This window comes from Entelurus aequoreus, linkage group LG18 (assembly GCF_033978785.1).
Source record: "Entelurus aequoreus isolate RoL-2023_Sb linkage group LG18, RoL_Eaeq_v1.1, whole genome shotgun sequence".
Classification (NCBI taxonomy): Eukaryota; Metazoa; Chordata; class Actinopteri; order Syngnathiformes; family Syngnathidae; genus Entelurus; species Entelurus aequoreus.
In genome coordinates, this window is record NC_084748.1 from 19,674,195 (window position 1) to 19,696,600 (window position 22,406).

At 40.3% G+C, this 22,406-nt stretch overlaps 1 protein-coding gene across 1 annotated transcript in view; it reads right to left on the reverse strand.

Annotated features, from left to right (window-relative positions):
• Positions 1 to 22,406, reverse strand: part of maml3 (mastermind-like transcriptional coactivator 3) — a 328,137-nt gene that overhangs the window by 141,810 nt on the left and 163,921 nt on the right. Inside the window, exon 3 of the mRNA XM_062026728.1 lies at positions 13,145 to 14,062. Coding sequence (XP_061882712.1) covers positions 13,145 to 14,062 — 918 coding nt within the window. The remainder of the gene's footprint in view (positions 1 to 13,144; positions 14,063 to 22,406) is intronic.

Consider the following 22,406-nt stretch of genomic DNA (forward strand, 5'->3'; position numbering starts at 1 on the left):
CTAGCAGTCGGGATCCTACTGACAGCAGACATTATACAGCAAGTGATATTTTATTATGTTTGATGGCTCTCATGAAGTCTGCAGTGAGTAGTAATCATTGATGAAGAAAAAAAAAACGAAACGTCGAGATGCGTTTTTTAAATTAATGCGCCGCGTATGCTCAAAATGTTTAAAGTTCTCAGTCCTCCAGTGATGACGATACTAGTAAGAAATGTAGTTTTTTTTCCCACAACCAAGGCAAAGATGAGTAACTTAGAAGCGGATCTACACTGTGTATGCACAGACTTTAGCCGCACTAGGTAGCCACCACTTTAAGGACGCTACAGCCCCGCCTTCACCCACAGAGACAAAGATAGTGCATGACTAACAACAGGCTTCACTCTGTTTCTTTCATTGCGCTATAAATAGCTCAAAAAGCTAAGGGCGGATTTTTGTCTAACTATTAGGGAATGTGAGAAATGGGATAAGGAACAATCGATTACATTTTGGGGCTGATCCGGATCACTGTCTGGATTCAGGACTGTGTTACTATTGGGAGGTAGGACCTAGCGGAGGTCTGCGCTCTGTGCTTTTCTAATTTAAATACCCTATTTTATACACGGAGGATAAATTGGGGCACTAAATAGAATTGCATGAGCCCCCCCATTACATTTTTTTTCACTGTTTTTTATTTATGTGAAATATTTTTTACGTTTTTTGATCCAACTTTGATTTAATTTGACGCACGTTTTTCACTAAAACGACTTTGTTTTCAAGAAATTATTCAATAAAATATTTTTCAGTACAAAATAATAAATACGACAAAATCAAAACCTACATTTGTCTGGCCGGGATTTGAACCCAGTACTTCTGTTCACTGACTCGGCACTAACACTGCACATCATGGAGTATTTTCTAGGTACTCGAGGACATTTGCCATTTGTTGGGAATCCGTTTGTGGTAAAATTTCTGAAATTTCTTCACACCAAGAAGAGGCCTCCCACGGAATGTGGTAGGTAGAAGTTCTGCCTGTGAGGACATCCTGTACCATCAAGAAAATCTGAAGATAATTCAGCAATATTTTGCTTCATGAGATCCTACTTTGCAGTGCTCACTTATTTCAGGTCCTTGACTTTCTTTTTTTCATCATAATCCTTATTTTCACTTTACAATAAATCTCTTGCTTGCCTTTCTCTGTGAGGTCATTTTCCTCTCTCTGCACATTGCTTTCTTCTGCTGCTTTCCTGGTCTCCAGTTCTCCTCTGCTCACTCAAATAAATCTCCCAAACCCCGCCTCGCCACCCATCGAAATCCATGAAACACACACACACACACACACACACACACACACACACACACACACACACACACACACACACACACACACACACACACACACACACACACACACACACACACACACACACACACACACACACACACACACACACACACACACACACACACACACTTGTATTTGTTACCTTCTTGAGACCTCCGAAAAATGCCTACCTCTTTAGGACCACCCTTTCTAGATATATCAAGATTTGTATTTACAACATTAATAATATATACATACTATGTAAATATAAGAAAGGTAAGCTTTTAGTTATTTTTTGTTTGTTTGCTTGTAATTGGTTTTTAATCTTCAGTATTTACTTCCAGTTAATACAGTATGTCTCTATATACATATTTATTTAATTTGTTTAAATTAATTTTGGCCAAAGGGGGCAAATTTAAATTTCTCACACACACTTGTTCTTACATATGTTGGCCAGAGGGGGAGCACTTTTAAAACCGACACAAAATTTGGACCACCCTAATTTTGATAGATTTCACCACCACGGGTGCAAATGAGACATTCTCTATTAGATGCAATGCCCCATCCATCCATTTTCTACCGCTTGTTCTGTCGGGATCGCGGTGGTGCTGGAGCCTATATCAGCTGTACTCGGGCGGAAGGTGGGGTACACCCTGGACAAGTCGCCACCTCATCGCAGTATTAGATGCAATGGTTTTCCGTATTGGGACCATGATTTTGGTTCGAACTTGTTCACCTGTCCTCATATGGAAGGAACTTTTCCTTGTTGATGTCTCAAAAAGGATATAAATACAAGAACACACACACACACACACACACACACACACACACACACACACACACTCACACACACACACACACACACACACACACACACACACACACACACACACACACTTGTATTTGTTACCTTCTTGAGACCGACGAAAAATGCCTACTTCTTTCGGACCACTCTTTCAAGATATATAAAGATTTGTATTTACAACATTAATAATGTATACATACTAGGGGTGTGGGAAAAAATCGATTCAAATTCGAATCGCGATTCCCACGTTGTGCGAAAATTTTTTTATTTGTTTAAAAAAATATATATATATATATATATTTTTAAATTAATCAATCAAACAAAACAATACACAGCAATACCATAAAAATGCAATCCAATTCCAAAACCAAACCCGACCCAGCAACACTCAGAACTGCAATAAACAGAGCAATTGAGAGGAGACACAAACACGACACAGAACAAACCAAAAGTAGTGAAACAAAACTGAATATTATCAACAACAGTATCAATATTAGTTACAATTTCAACATAGCAGTGATCAAAAATCCCTCATTGACATAATCATTAGACATTTATAAAAAAAAAAGAAAGAACAATAGTGTCACAGTGGCTTACACTTGCATCGCATCTCATAAGCTTGACAACACACTGTGTGCAATATTTTCACAAAGATAAAATAAGTCATATTTTTGGTTCATTTAATAGTTAAAACAAATGTACATTATTGCAATCAGTTGATAAAACATTGTCGTTTACAATTATAAAAGCTATTTACAAAAATCTACTACTCTGCTTGCATGTCAGCAGAGTGGGGTAGATCCTGCTGAAATCCTATGTATTGAATGAACAGAGAATCCTTTTGAATCGGGAAAAAAATCGTTTTTGAATCGAGAATCGTGTTGAGTTGAAAAAAAAATCGTGACCCCAAGAATCGATATTGAATCGAATCGTGGGACAGCCAAAGATTCACAGCCCTAATACATACTATGCAAATATAAAAGAGCTTTTAGTTTTTGTTTTTTGTTTGAATTTTTTGTTTGTAATTGGTTATTAATCTTCATTATTTCTTTCAAGTTATTACAGTATGTCTCTTTATACATGTTTATTTTAATTTTTTTAATTAATTTTGGCCAAAAGGGGGCACATTTAAATTTCTTACACACTTGTTATTACATATGTTGGCCAGAGGGGGAGCACTTCAAATTTTTACGCACACTTGTTATTTCATATGTTGACCAGAGGGGGAGCACTTTTAAAACCAACACACAATTTGAAAAATCCCTCCTTTTTGGGACCACCCTAATTTTGATAGATTTCACCACCAGGGGTGCAAATGAGACATTCTCTATTAGATGCAATGGTTTTCCGTATTGGGACCATGATTTTTGTCCTAACTTGTTCACCGGTCCTCATATGGAAGGTACTTTTTCTTGTTGATGTATCAAGAAGGGTAGAAATACAAGAACACACACGTGCGCGCGCATACTTGCACAAACACACAACCCTCCAGGCAGCAGCCACAACGGCCCAATATTAATAAATCTGCTCCTTTATTGGTGCTGAGTGTCTCTGGCAGGAGGGGAAAGGGGTGGGCTGGCCAAGGAGGCGGAGTGGCAGGAGAGACAGGAGGAGGAGGAGGTGACAGACTGAAGCCACATCATGAACAAAACAGAAGGAATGAGTGCATAAGATGGATTCAAAGAGAACAATGGTAAACAAGCTGAGACAAAACAAATCTCAGGGTACCTCAGGATAAGATATGCGATAACTGTAACGTCTCTAATTTGGGCATGCTACGATTCGTGTGAAACAAAAACTAACAAAAAATAAATGTCACAGTGAACAGGGATGTTAGCATCAGGGTTTCATGCTGCTGGTACTGATCATTCACTAATGAGATCAACCATTTCATTTTTAATAGTGAGTACTATTGACAGTGTAACAATATTAACACAATATTTAAACAAGTGGCTTAATCTTGTTATGACCTTTCGTAACAGTGGTGGACTTGTGTTGTTTTTCCCCCGTGTGTTTGATATTGGAGTTCCTGTCCAGTGCTCTTAATTGGTAATGCCACTTCCCCTGTCTGCCCACACTTGTCCCTGATTGGCAACAAGGACACACCTGTGCCTGGTCGCCAATCAGACTTCTATGTAAGCCTGAAAGACAGGGATGGACCATTGTTCTTTGTACACTACGAGTGGCGGTTCTCTTAATCCTGTTTTTTGTTTGAGTCACTGTGTCCGTTTCCACTGCCTGCGGAACGGCACCGACTTGGCGATGATGCGGAGCTTCTATATTTGCCAGACGCCGCAACAAATCCGTTCAATTAAGCTAAAATCTGTTTGTATTGGACAGGAAGTCATGCGCATGTGTGTGTGTGTGCATGTGTGTTGTTGCTTGCTACACAAAAAAAATAAAGGAGTCGTTCGGCAAGGCAAAGTTTGAGAAGTTCTGCGGTGTTTATTTTAGTGTTTACCATATTTTCTGGACCATAGGGTGCACCGGATTATAAGGCGCACTGCCGATGAGCAGGTCTATTCAGGTCTATTTTCACACAAAAGTCACATTATTATTATTTTTTTCTGAATTGAAAACACTTCCTTGTGGTCTATATAACATGTAATGGTGGTTCTTTGGTCAAAATGTTTTACAGATCATCTTCAAGCCGCTTTCTAACAGTCGCTTCAGGATGCACCGTTTTGTGGGCGGTCTTATTTACCTTCGACAGCGTCTTTTCCCCATCATCTTTGTTGTAGCGGTGTAGCGTGCAAGGACGGGAGTGGAAGAAGTGTCAAAAGATGGAGCTAACTGTTTTAATGACATTCAGACTTAACTTAAAGGCCTACTGAAACCCACTACTACCGACCACACAGTCTGATAGTTTATATATCAATGATGAAATCTTAACATTGCAACACATGCCAATACGGCCGGGTTAACTTATAAAGTGCAATTTTAAATTTCCCGCTAAACTTCCGGTTGAAAACGTCTATGTATGATGACGTATGCGCGTGACGTCAGTAGTTAAACGGAAGTATTCGGACACCATTGAATCCAATACAAAAAAGCTCTGTTTTCATCTCAAAATTCCACAGTATTCTGGACATCTGTGTTGGTGAATCTTTTGCAATTTGTTTAATGAACAATGAAGACTGCAAAGAAGAAAGCTGTCGGTGGGATCGGTGTATTAGCGGCTGGCTGTAGCAACACAACCAGGAGGACTAAGACTTGGATAGTAGACGCGCTAGCCGATGCTAGCCGCCGCTGCTAGCCGCCGCTGCTAGCCGCCGCTGCTAGCCGCCGCTGCTAGCCGCCGCTGCTAGCCGCCGCTGCTAGCCGCCGCTGCTAGCCGCCGCTGCTAGCCGCCGACCGCACGGATGATCGGGTGAAGTCCTTCGTCCTTCCGTCGATCGCTGGAACGCAGGTGAGCACGGGTGTTGATGAGCAGATGAGGGCTGGCTGGCGTAGGTGGAGCGCTAATGTTTTTATCATAGCTCTGTGAGGTCCCGTTGCTAAGTTAGCTTCAATGGCGTCGTTAGCAACAGCATTGTTAAGCTTCGCCAAGCAGGAAAGCATTAACAGTGTATTTACCGGTCCATGGTTTAATAGTATTGTTGATTTTCTGTCTATCATTCCAGTCAGGGGTTTATTTCTTTTGTTTCTATCTGCATTTAAGTACGATGCTATCACGTTAGCTCCGTAGCTAAAGTGCTTCACCGATGTATTGTCGTGGAGATAAAAGTCACTGTGAATGTCCATTTCGCGTTCTCGACTCTCATTTTCAAGAGGATATAGTATCCGAGGTGGTTTAAAATACAAATCCGTGATCCACAATAAAAAAAGGAGAAAGTGTAGAATCCAATGAGCCAGCTTGTACCTAAGTTACGGTCAGAGCGAAAAAAGATGCGTCCTGCACTGCACTCTAATCCTTCACTCTCACTTTCCTCATCCACGAATCTTTCATCCTGGCTCAAATGAATGGGGTAATCATCGCTTTCTCGGTCCGAATCGCTCTCGCTGCATTGTAAACAATGGGGAAATGTGAGGAGCCCTTCAGCCTGTGACGTCACGCTACTTCCGGTACAGGCAAGGCTTTTTTTATCAGCGACCAAAAGTTGCGAACTTTATCGTCGATGTTCTCTACTAAATCCTTTCAGCAAAAATATGGCAATATCGCGAAATGATCAAGTATGACACATAGAATGGATCTGCTATCCCTGTTTGAATAAAAAATTCATTTCAGTAGGCCTTTAAATCAATAACAGAGCAGCATCTCCTCATCCGCCGGAAATGTGTCCCGTGAAAAACCGTGCAACCGGAACTCACTACACCAATACGTTTTAGCACTTTCATGGCGAGTTTACTGACAGATATAAGTAAGGACTTTAAACTACTTTATATTAGAAATGGCAACAGCGTAGGATGAATGTCCCATAACAAGAAGATAGAGAAAAAGAAGCAGCTTATCACAGGCGGACGCACGCAATTTTTCAGGACTTATGCAGATCCCAAATACAGATCAGCAGGTACCAGAAGGTAAGAAAAGTTGCTTTTGCATAATATTGCGAAATAAAACGCCAGATAATATGTCTTACCTTATACACACACCATAATAATACTCATATGTTGAAGCACAGTACAATCCATCAAGCAGTGTGTCTTCATAGCTTACCAAAGTCGTACTAAAACAGTTTGATAGATTTTTGAGCGCCGTGTGTAATGTTCTATATTTTCAGTGGGACATATAAAATGTTGGTGTTGTTTACTTCAGTCATATTGCAGTCTACACGTATCTCTTATGTTTGACTGCAATCTACTGTCATCTACATCCACTTATCATTTCCCCATGTACCAAATAAAATAGCTTTGAGGTCGGTAAGCAAAACCAGAATTATTCTGTCCATTAGGCGCACCGGGTTATAAGACGCACTGTCGAGTTTTGAGAAAAAAAAAGGATTTTAAGTGCCCCTTATCGTCCAGAAAATACGGTACTATTCTACTTTTGAAATGTTTTTTTATTTTTAAGTTTATATTTGTCTAGTTGTACATAATCTATATGTAAGTTTGCACTGAAAAAGGAGCAGCTTCAATTGCATTGTACATGTGTACAGTGACAATAAAAAAAGGCATTCTCTTGTGGATCAATCCACCTTCCTCTTACGTGCCATGTACTTCTGGCTGCACAATGCTGACACAGCAACAATCCTCTCTCAAACTCGTATTAATGTAATTGGTCATTTTATGTTGTTAACTACTTAATGCTGCTGTTGGCAACATTTACGCGGCTGCCGAGATGGCGCTACAATGCCTAGGCAATGCAATGTAATAGAATATGAAACCAAGGTTGCTTTGCATACACTACCGTTCAAAAGTTTGGGGTCACCCAAACAATTTTGTGGAACAGCCTTAATTTCTAAGAACAAGAATAGACTGTCGAGTCTCAGATGAAAGTTTTCTTTTTCTGGCCATTTTGAGCGTTTAAATGACCCCACAAATGTGATGCTCCAGAAACTCAATCTGCTCAAAGGAAGGTCAGTTTTGTAGCTTCTGTAACGAGCTAAACAGTTTTCAGATGTGTGAACATGATTGCACAAGGGTTTTCTAATCATCAATTAGCCTTCTGAGCCAATGAGCAAGCACATTGTACCAGTAGAACACTGGAGTGATAGTTGCTTGAAATGGGCCTCTATACACCTATGTAGATATTGCACCAAAAACCAGACATTTGCAGCTAGAATAGTCATTTACCACATTAGCAATGTATAGAGTGTATTTCTTTAAAGTTAAGACTAGTTTAAAGTTATCTTCATTGAAAAGTACAGTGCTTTTCCTTCAAAAATAGGGACATTTCGATGTGACCCCAAACTTTTGAACGGTATTGTATGTGTGTGCACAAACTCTCTGGGCATTGACGTGTTGAGTGACAGCCATAAACACCAATCATTTTTTTCAGGCCGGCAAAAGGAGTTATTACATACACTTAGTAAGTATGAAAAATATAGACAATAATAATGGGAACATGAGCTAGCCGGTAGCACCCTTGTTATATCTCATGGTTTGACTATTGTAACTGTGCAATTGTTGCAAACAGCCTCTTTAATTTCCGTTTCCATCTACACTTCTTTAACTTTACTAAGCACTTGTTTCTTGGTGTTGTTGCAAGCTAGCATAGCAGGGAGCTTAGTGATTAGCATACATGCTCCTGGCTTGCTCTCGGTGTGTAACATGCTTAGCCTCGTCCTCCAGGGAAAATGATTATTGATAATAATACCTAGGGTAACAAGCAATGCACGAAAATCTGCCAGCACTGATCGGTGGCCAATCGATAGACACATCTCTAGTAGTTGATATTTGCAGCATTATTAGGCAGTAGTGATGCAGAAATATGGCAGTTTCAGTTCAACATACCTTATTTTTCAGACTATAAGGTTCTTTTCTCAAAAGGCGACAGTGCGCCTAATGTGCGGCATAATTCTGGTTGTGCTTATCGACTTCAAAGCTATTTTATTTGGTACGTGGTGAAATGATAAGTGTGACCAGTAGATGGCAGTCACACATAAGAGATACGTGTATGTAGACTGCAATATGACTCAAGTAAACAACACCAACATTTTATATGTTCCATTGAAAATAAAGAACATTCCACACGGCGCTCAAAAATCTATCAAAATGTTTTAGTACGACTTTGGTAAGCTATGAAGCCACACCGCTTGATGGATTGTACTGTGCTCTGACATACGAGTATTATTATGGTGTGTGTATAAGGTAAGACATATTATCTGCAGTTTTGTTTCGCAATATTATATAAAAGCAACTTTTCTTACCTTCTGGTACCTGCTGATGTGTATTTGGGATCTGCATAAGTTCTGAAAATGTGTGCGCGTCTCCGCCTTTGTAGTCGGTGCTGACACCGTAGTCGATAAGCTTCTTCTTTTTCTCTATCTTCTTGTTATGGGACATTCATCCTCCACTGTTGCCATTTCTAATATAAAGTAGTGTAAAATTCTTACTTATATCTGTCAGTAAACTCACCATGAAAGTGCAGTGAGTTTACATAATTCACCCACAGAACTTTAGTTATTGGAGAGTTCCGGTCGGACGGTTTTTCACAAGACACATTTCCGGCGTTGTTATTGCACTAGTGAGCCACGGATGAGGAGATGCTGCTCCGGTTATTGATTTAAGTAAAGTCTGAATGTCATTAAAACAGTTAGCTCCATCTTTTGACACTTCTTTCACTCCCATCCTTGCACGCTACACCGCTACAACAAAGATGACGGGGAGAAAACGCTGTTGAAGGTGAGCCACTTAAATAAGGCCGCCCACAAAACGGTGCATCCGGAAGCGACTGTCAAAAAGCGGCTTGAAGATGATCTGTAAAACATAATCTATGCAACATTTTGACCACAAGGAAGTGTTTTCAATTTAGAAAATAAAAACAATAAAAAATGACTCCTTTAATGCTCTCCATAATCTGGTGCGCCTTATATATGAAAAAAGATCGAAACTTGACCATCCATCGGCAGTGCGCCTTATAATCCGGTGCGTCCTATGGTCTGGAAAATACGGTAAGTAATTTATCGAAATCCATAATTGTAATTATCCATCCATCCATCCATTTTCTACCGCTTATTCCCTTCGGGGTCGCGGGGTGCGCTGGAGCCTATATCAGCTACAATCGGGCGGAAGGCGGGGTACACCCTGGACAAGTCGCCACCTCATCGCAGGGCCAACACAGATAGACAGACAGTTAATCCCATTTAAAAAAACGTAGTAGTTTGAAACGTTAGTAGTAGTAACAGAACAATATTTTGCATTTGCATTCTTTGATAAAAAATTAGAGATGCACGATACATATTTTTTCAAGGGTGTACTGATACAAATAACGTCTTGCATTTCAAGACTGATACCGATAACCGGTCACTTATTGATAACTGTTATTTTTAAAATTTGTATATGTATTATTTTTCAACTGTAGATTCAGGTGTAGTTTAGAAGCAGGCATCTTCGTAGGCATTCAATACACAGTCATAGTGATTTAATTTCAGCGTTTCAGGTAAAAACTTGGAAAAGCATGGAAGTTTACAACTTCTTTGTGTGTGGCTGGGTCAAGGATTTTGGTATCAAGACTTTTCTGGATAAATATACATTGTTTTTGGTCAGGTAAGATTGCATTTCATGATTTAACTTTGCGTCTACAGCCATGTTGTTGTTGCACGGGCCATTACGAGTACGCATAATTTTTCCCGTCTTCAGCAAAATACAACAATAGATGTCAACATTGTGTATGTGATGAAAGCTGAAATTAAGATTGCTGCCTTTAGTAAAAGTTTAACTCTTTTAGGTTTTGCTCACATTGGCTTTCTTTTATTTAGACTCCCAGAGTTGGTACTTTATTTGTCGCCATGGAGGTGAGTATTAGTGAGTTAGAAGTAGCTAAACACTGCCAATTGCGGATGGACATTAGCCGCTAACTAGCTAGCCATGTCTTAAAGCACCTCTTCCTGAGGGTGTTTCAGTGTTATAGCTTCATCTTTATCGTCAATTTTTAAGCCAAAATGCGTTTCTTCAAAAATGGCCACCCTTTGCTCTGATAACTGTTATGCACATTCTTGCCATTCTCTCGATGAGCTTCAAGAGGTAGTCAGCTGAAAGAGTTTTCACTTCACAGGTGTCATAGTTTTGATGCCTTCAGTGACAATCTACAATTTAAATAGTCATGAAAACAAAGAAAACGCATTGAAATGAGAAGGTGTGTCCAAACTGTTGGCCTGTACTGTATATCAGTATCAGCTTTGGTATGATCATGACTTCCCCTTAACTACATGGTATTGGATTGATAACCAAATTTCGAGTATCGCCTAAAACTAAGGTAAACAACAGAAGAATAAGTGGTCATTACATTTCAACAAAATCGCAGCTATAACCATGTTACAACAGAAAGTAACCAGATATTTACAGTTGATTAGCAAGTAGATAGTTTTGACCAAGTAATACAACCAGAAATGACGTAGTATGTTTACTGCATACGTCAGCAGCTAAATTAGGAGCCTTTGTAACCCCCTTTGAAATGGTTCTATTATTTATAAACCAATTTATTAGGGCTGTGAATCTTTGGGCATCCCACCATTGGATTCTTGGGGGTAATGATTTGATTCAAAATCTATTCTCGATTAGAAACGATTCTCGGTTCAAAATCCATACTTTTTTAATAACATTGGGTGAAAGTTCTATGATTAACTACATTCCCACATAAAATAGATAAGCAGCTCTGATAAATGTACATATTACTTAAAGGGAAACCGTTTTAGAAGTAGCGGGGGGGGGGGGGGGGCAGCAATCAGAGGGTTGCTGGTTACTGGGGTTCAATCCCCACCTTCTACCATCCTAGTCACGTCCGTTGTGTCCTTGGGCAAGACACTTCACCCTTGCTCCTGATGGCTGCTGGTTAGCGCCTTGCATGGCAGCTCCCGCCATCAGTGTGTGAATGTGTGTGTGAATGGGTGAATGTGGAAATACTGTCAAAGCGCTTTGAGTACCTTGAAGGTAGAAAAGCGCTATACAAGTATAACCCATTTATCATTTTGTTTAATAACATTTTACCTAAACATTTAAAAAAGTCAAATACAAATGAGGCAACAAGAGAAGTATTCCACACTTCTCTTTTCTGAAGTAAATATTTACAGCAAATATAAGCATAGACATTAACAATAACATTTGCCTAAATGGCTGGACAAGACTGTTAAAATCATAATAATAATACCATATTTTCCGGACCATAGGGCGCACCAGATTTTCATATTATTTTTTTCAAAATTGAAAACACTTCCTTGTGGTCTACATAACATGTAATGGTGGTTCTTGGTCAAAATGTTGCATGGAATATGTTTTACAGATCTTCAGTTGCTTTCTGACAGTCACTTTAGGATGCGTCGTTTAGTGGGCGGTCTTATTTACGTGGCTTGATAGATTTTTGAGTGCCGTATGTAATGTTCTATATTTTCAATGGAACATGTAACATTTTGGTGTTGTTTACTTGAGTCATATTGCAGTCTACACGTATCTCTTGTGTGTGACTGCCATCTACTGGTCACACTTATCATTTCACCATGTGCCAAATAAAATAGCTTCGAGGTCGGTAAGCACAAACAAAATTATTCCGTACATTAGGCACACTGGGTTATAAGGCGCACTGTCGAGTTTTGAGAAAATGAAAGGATTTTAAGTGCGGCTTATAGTCCAAAAAAACGGTAATAATAATAAATAAATACATTATATTTTTTTGTTTTTGCTTTTATTCGATTAAGAATTGTTACAAATAAGAATTGTGATTCCTTCAATAAAATCTTTTTTTTTTTTTACACATTTTGACATATTATATTTCATGGGCGCATTGTTAAGAAGGCCCAAGTCGTTCCTTGATATTTCTCCTCCAATGGATTATTCAAGACACCTGATTTCTAGCTCCAAAATGGCCGCCAGGCTCTCGAGGTGGTTAATGTGGTAATGACATCGGCAATCTTGGTTTAGTGCGCCAATCCCAGCCATCAGTCAGCTGTGACAGATTGGGGATATGAGCTAAGGAGCCGTTTAGCTTTGCTGTGAGTGCATGTTTGTGCGTGAGAGTGTGTGTGTGTGTGTGTGGGGTGGGGTGAGGGGGGGGAGCTATCTGTTGCAGAAGCATCAATACACTCTCGACAGGCCATTTTCCTACGCCTGCTCCCAGCCGTGGCTTGTTGCTGGGGTAACTGCCGCCATTTTACCTTCCCTGGCTGCACCACTGAAAGATTTCATTAAACGCTGATAGGATTGTGTGTCTCCTCCCGTCACGGTCTGAACCAGCATCATCTGTGCTTCCGCCCAAATTGTTGATTACATAAGGCTGATGGCCGTCACCTGCACGCCGCCCAGCAAAGATTTGTTCTCATTCCAGGGTGAAAGGCGGGAAGGAAATGTTCCTTGCGGCGCAAATATATAAAGTGCTGAGTCGACTCCGGCGCTAATTCAATGTCAGCGGCTGTGCGCTGCTAATGATGGCGGCGGCGTGAACTTACCTGTCCGTGAGGCTGCATGTTGCTGTAGGGGATATTCTGGTTCAACACCTTCTGCTTCATCAGCAACATTCGCTTCTGCTCCTCGCTCAGATGGGCCGTTTGGCCCGGGATCGGCCCCTGGGTTTGCCCCGGCCCGGCCCCCTGGCCCCCGCCGCCTCCCCCGGCCATGTAGGGAGGCAACATAGGGTTCTTGACCTGACCGTTGCCGCCCATGGGCGGGGTCATCCTGTGGCCGATGTGATCGGCGCCGCTGAAGTGACTGAGTGGTTTGGTGTTGCTGTACGACAACATGGCCGCTGTATGCTGCTGCTGCTGCTGTTTGGACAGCGGGGTCTGCTGCTGCTGGCCCATTATGCCCATGTGGTTGTGAGGGAGGTAGTTGGTCATGGGAGCTTTAGGTCCATTGTTGGGGGGCATCCCAGCTACTAGAGGGGGCTGTGGTGCGTTAAAGGCTTGTGGTGGATACATCATCGGGCTGTTGGGTTTGTCTTGGTTAAAGGGCCCGGCGTTGTAAGGGCTGGTCGGGGGTCCCGCTGGAGACCAGTTGGCTGCTTGCTGCTGTTGCTGCTTCTGCTGCAGCAACTTTGCACGTTGTTGAGCGGCCATTGCTTTGAGTTGCTCCGCAGGGGAAAGTTCCGGCGTCACAGGTCCTACCGGCTGACCCGGGACAACTCCAGACGCCGTCTGTCCGGTGCCTGCCTGACTTACACCAGGGCCCGGGTTCATCATGTACCCGTTGGCAGGCCTTGAAACTGCTTGCGTCTGAGCCTGAGTCGGGGTCTGAGGAGATCGGGCCACGCAGTTGTGTAACGGGGACCCCGACGCCATGGCGACGGCGGGGGACTGCTGCAGAGGTTGCTGAGGAGGTGTGCCGTTGGCGGTGGTGGCGAACTGCGGGCCTGATGATGAAGGTCGGACCTGAGGGGCACAGAGAAATCAATAAAAGTGCAATTAGTGGCATATTTAAATTATTTAAATCCTAATACAGATGAACCTTTATAAGTCGCCGTGTTTATATCGACAAACCATCTGTCAGACCTGGGCAAAATACGGCCCGTTGGCAACAGGCGGCCCATTAAGATTTTCAATCCGGCCCGCCGGACGTTCTACATCATATTTTTAGATCTTTAGCATCAAAACTGTAGCCGCCATTATGACGTGCAGTGCTGTTTTTAAATGACCGTAAGTCTTGAACTATAGAAAATATTTTAATGGTTGAAATCTGCGCTTTTGAGTGTTGTACGAGTTTTTAGGGCTGGGCGATATGGCCTTTTTTAAATATCTCGATATTTTTAGGCCATATCGCGATACACGATATATATCTCGATATTTTGCCTTTGCCTTGAATGAACACTTGATGCATATAATCACAGCAGTATGATGATTGTATGTGTCTACATTAAAACATTCTTGTTCATACTGCATTAATATATGCTCATTTTAAACTTTCATGCAGAGAGGGAAATCACAACTAAGTCAATTTAGCAAAACTGTATTCATTAAACAGTTATTAAGCAGTGGCACAAACATTCATGTCATTTCCAAAACAGAAAGTGCAAGATTGTCAGACATTTTAAAACAAGCTAATAGTGCACTTTTGTGCATGATGTCACTAAGATGACATATCAAAACAACACTAAATTAAAGTGCACTTTTGTACATGATGTCACACAAGATATTTAAATAACTGTCAAATAAAAATGAGCTGCATAATAGGCAATCAAATAGTGTATGTCCTTCACTATGTGGTAGGTTACTGCGGACGTTATCTCCTTCTGTTGTTGACTAGTTTTTTCATACGGTGATGATGTGGAAATGGTTGCCCCGGCATTTTGTTGGAGTGGCACCGAACGGAGATGTTGACATGCAGAGTTTTAAACACTCTTCATTCTGTAGCGGGTGACTTCTCAAATGATGCTACATATTAGCAGTAATGCTACTCTTTGTAGCAACGCTTTTGCCTCACACTTGACAAATTACGGTTGTCTGTTCGACATATTCCCGCTTGAAGCCAAACCACCGCCAGACGATGGACCCCGTGCTGTTTTTCTTGGGAATTAATTCTTCCTTCATTTGTTACCACATTCGCACTGTCTTTCTCTGGTATTACCACTCGCACCACAGCTAACGTTACCCATGCCGCTTCCTTTGTGCTCCGCACAAACGTGACGTATGTAAGAAGGTGCGCTTGTTTTATGTTTCTGTGAGAAGGAGAGACAACAAAGAGTGAGAAACGCCTGTAGTGTAATGCCCGCAACTAAAAGCAACTGCATGAGAACGTATACTCGAATATCACGATATAGTCATTTTCTGTATCGCACAGAGTAAAAACCCGCGATATATCGAGTATATCGATGTATCGCCCAGCCCTACGAGTTATTACGGTAATCTAGGTCACAGCAGCTCAGACCAGGACCAAACCAGAGTGGGCGGGGTTTGTTTGCAAAGCAGCCAGCCCGAAACACACGTGTCAGAAACAGATACGGAAGCAGATTTTTTACAACAAATTTCTGCATAAAAGTGATAGTATATCTCATTGTAGGTGTTTATTACACTTTGCATTCATATTTACATTTTTGTTGTGTTTTGCTTGATTGTAAATGATGTCTATCGAGGAGCTGGTCTGAGAAGTAAAAGAGGAGCGATGTTCATATGTTGTTAATATTCAGTGTTTTATTGTTCCTAGTTAATAATGTAAATCCAACTTTCCTTATTTTAATGTACATTTTTGGTGTCCCATTCAGTAAAAAACTGTAAAATTCCATTGTGTTTTTTTTAAGGTGGTCTGTCATAACTTTTTTAGAACTCTGAACTCGGACATTGTGACTTTTGGTATTAGTGTTCCTGAAAAAAGGGAGCCAAACAGACATAGTGTACAGCAGATTTTTACAGCTAAATGTGTATATATCATTTATACATACATACACATTGGCCCCCGAGACACATTTTTTCTCTCAATTTGGCCCCCCGAGTCAAAAATAGTTGCCCAGCTCTCATCTGTGTCGACTAACCTGCTCTACCGCATTCTTCTTATCTCTAAAAAAAAGCCCACTTAAGTAGACATTGCCAAACATGGTTGACTGTTTATTTCCGGGGTCATTTCTATTCTGTATATGATAATTGGTTCGAATCGGGGCCGATATTTGCCTTTTTCAACTGATCGGCAATCGGCTGATGAGCTGCCGAGCCAAGGCAATCTTTACCACAGCTGTGTCACAGTGTTTACACACTAAAGATTGTACTCATGTGAATAGATTCCTTCAAAATAAGTGAAGTGAAGTGAATTATATTTATATAGCGCTTTTCTCAAGTGACTCAAAGCGCTTTACATAGTGAAACCCAATATCTAAGTTACATTTTTAAACCAGTGTGGGTGGCACTGGGAGCAGGTGGGTAAAGTGTCTTGCCCAAGGACACAATGGCAGTGACTAGGATGGCGGAAGCGGGGATTGAACCTGCAACCCTGAAGTTGCTGGCACGGCCGCTCTACCAACCGAGCTATATCGCCCATATACATAATTACATTCCTATACTCCTTGTTACATACAAAATCGAAAACCGGTGAAGTTGGCATATTGTGTAATTCATAAATAAAAACAGAATACAATGATTTGCAAATCCTTTTCAACTTATATTCAATTGAATAGACTGCAAAGAAAATATATTTAATGTTCGAACTGAGAAACAACCTTTTTTTTTGGCAAATAATCATTAACTTAGAATTTAATGGCAGCAACACATTGCAAAAAAGTTAAAACAGGGGAATTTTTACCACTGTGTTACATGGCCTTTCCTTTTAACAACACTCAGTAAACGTTTGGGAACTGAGGAGACCAATTGTTTAAGCTTTTCAGGTTGAATTCTTTCCCATTCTTGCTTGATGTACAGCTTAAGTTGTTCAACAGTCCGGGGTCTCCGTTGTTGTATTTTACGCTTCATAATTGCGCCACACATTTTCAATGGGAGACAGGTCTGGACTACAGGCAGGCCAGTCTAGTACCCGCACTCTTTTACTACGAAGCCATGCTGTCGTAATATGTGGCTTGGCATTGTCTTGCTGAAATAAGCAGGGGCGTCCATGATAACGTTGCTTGGATGGCAACATATGTTGCTCCAAAACCTGTATGTACCTTTCAGCATTAATGGTGCTTTCACAGATGTGTAAGTTACTCATGCCTTCGGCACTAATACACCCCCATACCATCACAGATGCTGGCTTTTGAATTTTGCGCCTTGAACAATCCGGATGGTTCTTTTCCTCTTTGGTCCGGAGGACACGACATCCACAGTTTCCAAAAACAATTTGGAATGTGGACTCGTCAGACCACAGAACGCTTTTCCACTTTGCATCAGTCTATCTTAGATGAGCTCGGGCCCAGCGAAGCCGTCGGCGTTTCTGGGTGTTGTTGATAAATGGCTTTCGCTTTGCATAGTAGAGTTTTAACTTGCACTTACAAATGTAGTGATGAACTGTAGTTACTGACAGTGGTTTTCTGAAGTGTTCCTGAGCCCATGTGGTGATATCCTTTACACACTGATATCCGTTTTTGAAGCAGTACCGTCTGAGAGATTGAAGGTCACGGGCATTCAATGTTACGTGCAGTGATTTCTCCAGATTCTCTGAACCTTTTCATGATATTACGGACCTTAGATGGTGAAATCCCTAAATTCCTTGCAATAGCTCGTTGAGAAGTGTTGTTCTTAAACTGTTCGACAATTTGCTCATGCATTTATTCACAAAGTGGTGACCCTCGCCCCATCCTTGTTTGTGAATGACTGAGCATTTCATGGAAGCTGCTTTTATACCCAATCATGGCACCCACCTGTTCCCAATTAGACTGTTCACATGTGGGATGTTCCAAATAAGTGTTTGATGAGCATTACTCATATTTGTCTTTTTTGCCACTTGTGCCAGCTTTTTTGAAACATGTTGCAGGTATCAAATCCCAAATGACCTAATATTTGCAGTTCGAACATTAAGTATCTTGTCTTTGCAGTGTATTCAATTGTATATAGGTTGAAAAGGAATTGCAAATCATTGTATTCTGTTTTTATTTACGATTTACACAATGCGCCAACTTCACAGGTTTTGGGGTTTGTACATGCAGGAGGAGTGTGCGTTGATTCCAGGCGGGTGAACACTGGCTCCAATTTGAAAGCAAGCTGCAATTTGTTGGTGTTTTTTGTACTTATTGTTTAGTAAGGAAGCCAGTCTCTAGATGCAGAAAGGCTTTGAATGGGAAATGATTTGAATGGGAGCCAATAGTAGTTTTTGCATTTGTTTAGTTAGTGTGCACTAGCCACTTGATTTTGTTAAATAAATTGTATATAGCAATGTAAACCACATATGTAGTACATCATCTGATTTACAACAATACTAGCAAATTATACATTTTATAAGATGGGCTCATAAAACTGTTATTGTGTTTACTTGAGTTACTTGCTATAAAATGCTATCAGTGATATAATATATTGTCCAAGTATCGGGTCATTCCGCCGGAATGCAGCTGAGATAGGCTCCAGCACCCCCCTTGACCCCAAAAGGGACAAGCGGTAGAAAATGGATGGATGGATGGACTTGAAATCAAATAGAGATTGGAAGCCAAAAATGATGATCCATGGTAGGTATTTGTAAAAACCACAGTGTATGCCATCCTTTAATTTCTAGGTTCATTATACAGCAAGGTTTTTCCTACATGTAGCTGATCGTGGTGCACCACCATGGCAAAATAAAAGCTGCCACACCTCAAAAATGAGTTTTTTTTTTTTTTACATGAAAACAAATTTAAGAAATATATTGTATGCATGGAAATACAGTACAGGCCAAAAGTTTGGATACACCTTCTCATTCAATGCGTTTTCTTTATTTTCATGACTATTTACATTGTAGATTGTCACTGAAAGCATCACAACTTTGAACACATGTGGAGTTATGTTCTTAACAAAAAAAGGTGAAATAACTGAAAACATGTTTTATACTCTAGTTTCTTCAAAATAACCACCCTTTGCTCTGATTACTGCTTTGCACACTCTTGGCATTCTCTCGATGAGCTTCAAGCACACCTGTGAAATGAAAACCATTTCAGGTGACTACCTCTTAAAGCTCATTGAGAGAATGCCAAAACATGCATCTGAATCACCTTTTAGCATAAGCGCTAGAGCTGGTTGCACACTGGAGTTGGCACTCGGCAAAAGAAAGGAGAGAAATACAGTTCAGTAGACAGGTATTTCAAGTTAATTAATGCATTTATTGTTCAAGCCTCTGAAAATTACCCTTATTTGGACATTGCTATCGACAGTAAAGTCTACCTTTATGCCGTCTGCGTCTTTGAATTTCCGTTTGGACATCTGTGTGTGGAGTTTGCATGATCTCCCTGCGTTTTCTTTGGGTGCTCCGGCTTCCTTCCACATTCCAAAAAATATGCATGTAAGGTTCATTTGAGATTCTAAATTGTCCATGGTTATAAATGTGAGCGTGAATAATTGTCTTTAGATGTGCCCTGCAATTGGCAATGCTAATTTTCATTAACCTGTCAATGAGCTGGTGCGTTATACGTTACCGTTAAGCTAGTGGCATTAGAGCTGACCTTCATCCTCTATAATTGTATTTTTTTTCTGTTTATTCCAAAAATATTAATTTAACATGATCCCTACATGTATATGCAATTCATCAGTATATTGATGTACTTTCCTTTGTGTGCTTAGTTTTACAGTGACTTATCAATATCAATATCGATATCAATATCAATATAAATAAACCAAGTTCTCTTTTTCCTCATCTGTAATTCAAAGGACAGTTTACATATTTGGCAAAACAATTCCAACATTCAGGAAGGGCAGAATTTAGTGAAGCCTGTGTTACATTTTACAATAAGCAGCAACAATTGAAAAACAGGCAAAACGATATGAAAAAAATATATGATAGTACTAATAACTAGGGATGTAACGGTATTGTAGATACCACGGTATTGCGATTTCAAAATCTAGTCATTCAGTTTCAGTTTATTTCGAACATACATCACATATTTCCAGTTGTTTCATTACAGTATGTCCGAAAAGGAGTAGAAAGAAGCAGATCTTATTTAATCCTACCCCTTGTCGTATCATAGCAGCTTTATTCCATTTGTTTGTTCTCTCTTTGCAACACAACAGTGAATAAACAAATGAGTAAATACGGTTATACCATCCATCTTCTTCCGCTTATCCGAGGTCGGGTCGCGGGGGCAGCAGCCTAAGCAGGGAAGCCCAGACTTCCCTCTCTCCAGCCACTTCGTCCAGCTCTTCCCAGGGGATCCCGAGGCGTTCCCAGGCCAGCCGGGAGACATAGTCTTCCTAACGTGTCCTGGGTCTTCCCCGTGGCCTCCTACCGGTCGGACGTGCCCTAAACACCTCCCTAGGGAGGCGTTCGGGTGGCATCCTGACCAGATGCCCGAACCACCTCATCTGGCTCCTCTCGATGTTAAATGAGTAAATACGGATATGCTAAATATTTTAAGTGTTGTTCGTGCATACAGATGTTTTTAAATTAGATTTTCCTCTAAGGTTGTATTTCTCCTCTTTTGTTGAAAAGAACTGTTGTACATTCTTGGGTTGCAGGTTATAGTTTGCTTTGTACATAACTTTAGCTGGTGTTTCTTGCTACTTGATATTGCATATTTTTTTACATGAGATTTCCAGTTCATTTTATTGTCTATTCTGACACCCACACATTTGTTTTACTTTACCCTTTCATTTATGGGGTGCCGAATGTAAAAGTTCAGTCACACTTTTCTAGCAGATATATTTCTGATATTTAACTCACTTTTCTCACATTTAGACTACATTTAAGTTATTTATTAAGATGCTGTGATTAATTGTGTCAAATGCTTTTGTTAAATCCATAAACACTGCAGCAGCCCATTTTTTTCTATCTATTGCATTGGTTATCTCTTCCGGTATTTCGATTAATGCCATTGATGTTGAGATGTTGGCTCTGTATCCGTATTGGTTGTCTGTGATGAGTGTTTCATTTTTATTTATGAATTTGTCCAATCGGTTGTTAAAAAGTTTTTCAATAATTTTAGAAAATTGTGAAAATAAAGACACGGGTCTATAGTTTATAAAATGGTGTTTGTCAACAGTTTTATAAAATGTTACAAATTTTGCTATTTTCATTTTGTTTGGGAATTTGCCTGTTTGAAATGATAGGTTATTAATATAATAATAATAATGGATTAGATTTCGATAGCGCCTTTCTATTAGATACTCAAAGCGCTCACAGAGAAGCCAGAACCCATCATTCATTCACTCCACATTCACAATTGGTGGTGGTAAGCTACATTTGTAGCCACAGCAGCCCTGGGGTAGACTATAGATATATAGACTATAGATATATGTTAAAGGTTCTGAAATCTCTTCAATAACCTTTTTATCGTTTCCATATCAATTTTATTACAATCAGTTGAGGTCTTGGATTAAAATTTTTCACAATATTGATTATTTCCTCTTTTGTCGCACCCTTGAAGAACTTTAAATTGATTTCTTTCTATAGTGTCATTTAAGTCCTCAACTTACTGATATTTTCCTTTTATATTTGGTCCAATATTTATGGAATACCTATCGAAGGCTTCAACTACTTTATTCTTATTGTCATTCTTTTTCAATTCCGTCTGCGACATATTGAGGGTAAGTGGTTAGAGTGTCCGCCCTGAGATCGGTAGGTTGGAGTTCAAATCCCAGCCGAGTCATACCAAAGACTATAAAAATGGGACCCGTTTCCTCCCTGCTTGGCACTCAGCATCAAGGGTTGGAGTTGGGGGTTAAATCACCAAAATGATTCCCGGGCGCGGCGCCGCTGCTGCCCATTGCTCCCCAAGGGGATGGGTCAAATGCAGAGGACAAATTTCACCACATCTAGTGTGTGTGTGACAATCATTGGTACTTTAATCTTTAATCTTCTTACCACAATTTTTAATAATGCTACTCAGGATGCCCCATGTTGCTCTCATGTTGTTTTTGTTCCTGTCTAATAATTGACTGTAATATTCTTTCCTCCATGTTCGTAGTATGCCAGTTAGATTGTTCTAATACATTGTACTTGTTTTCTGCCTCTGTAGATCTTTGTGGTATAAATGTTCTATGTAATGTATTCTTCTTCTTGCAAGCATTTTTCAGTCCTTTTGTCATCCATGATTGATTGTTTTTATTTTGCTTCTTACCAAGTTCTTTCAATGGACAGTGTTTCTCATAAAGAATCATGAAAGTGTTGAATAAAATTACCATA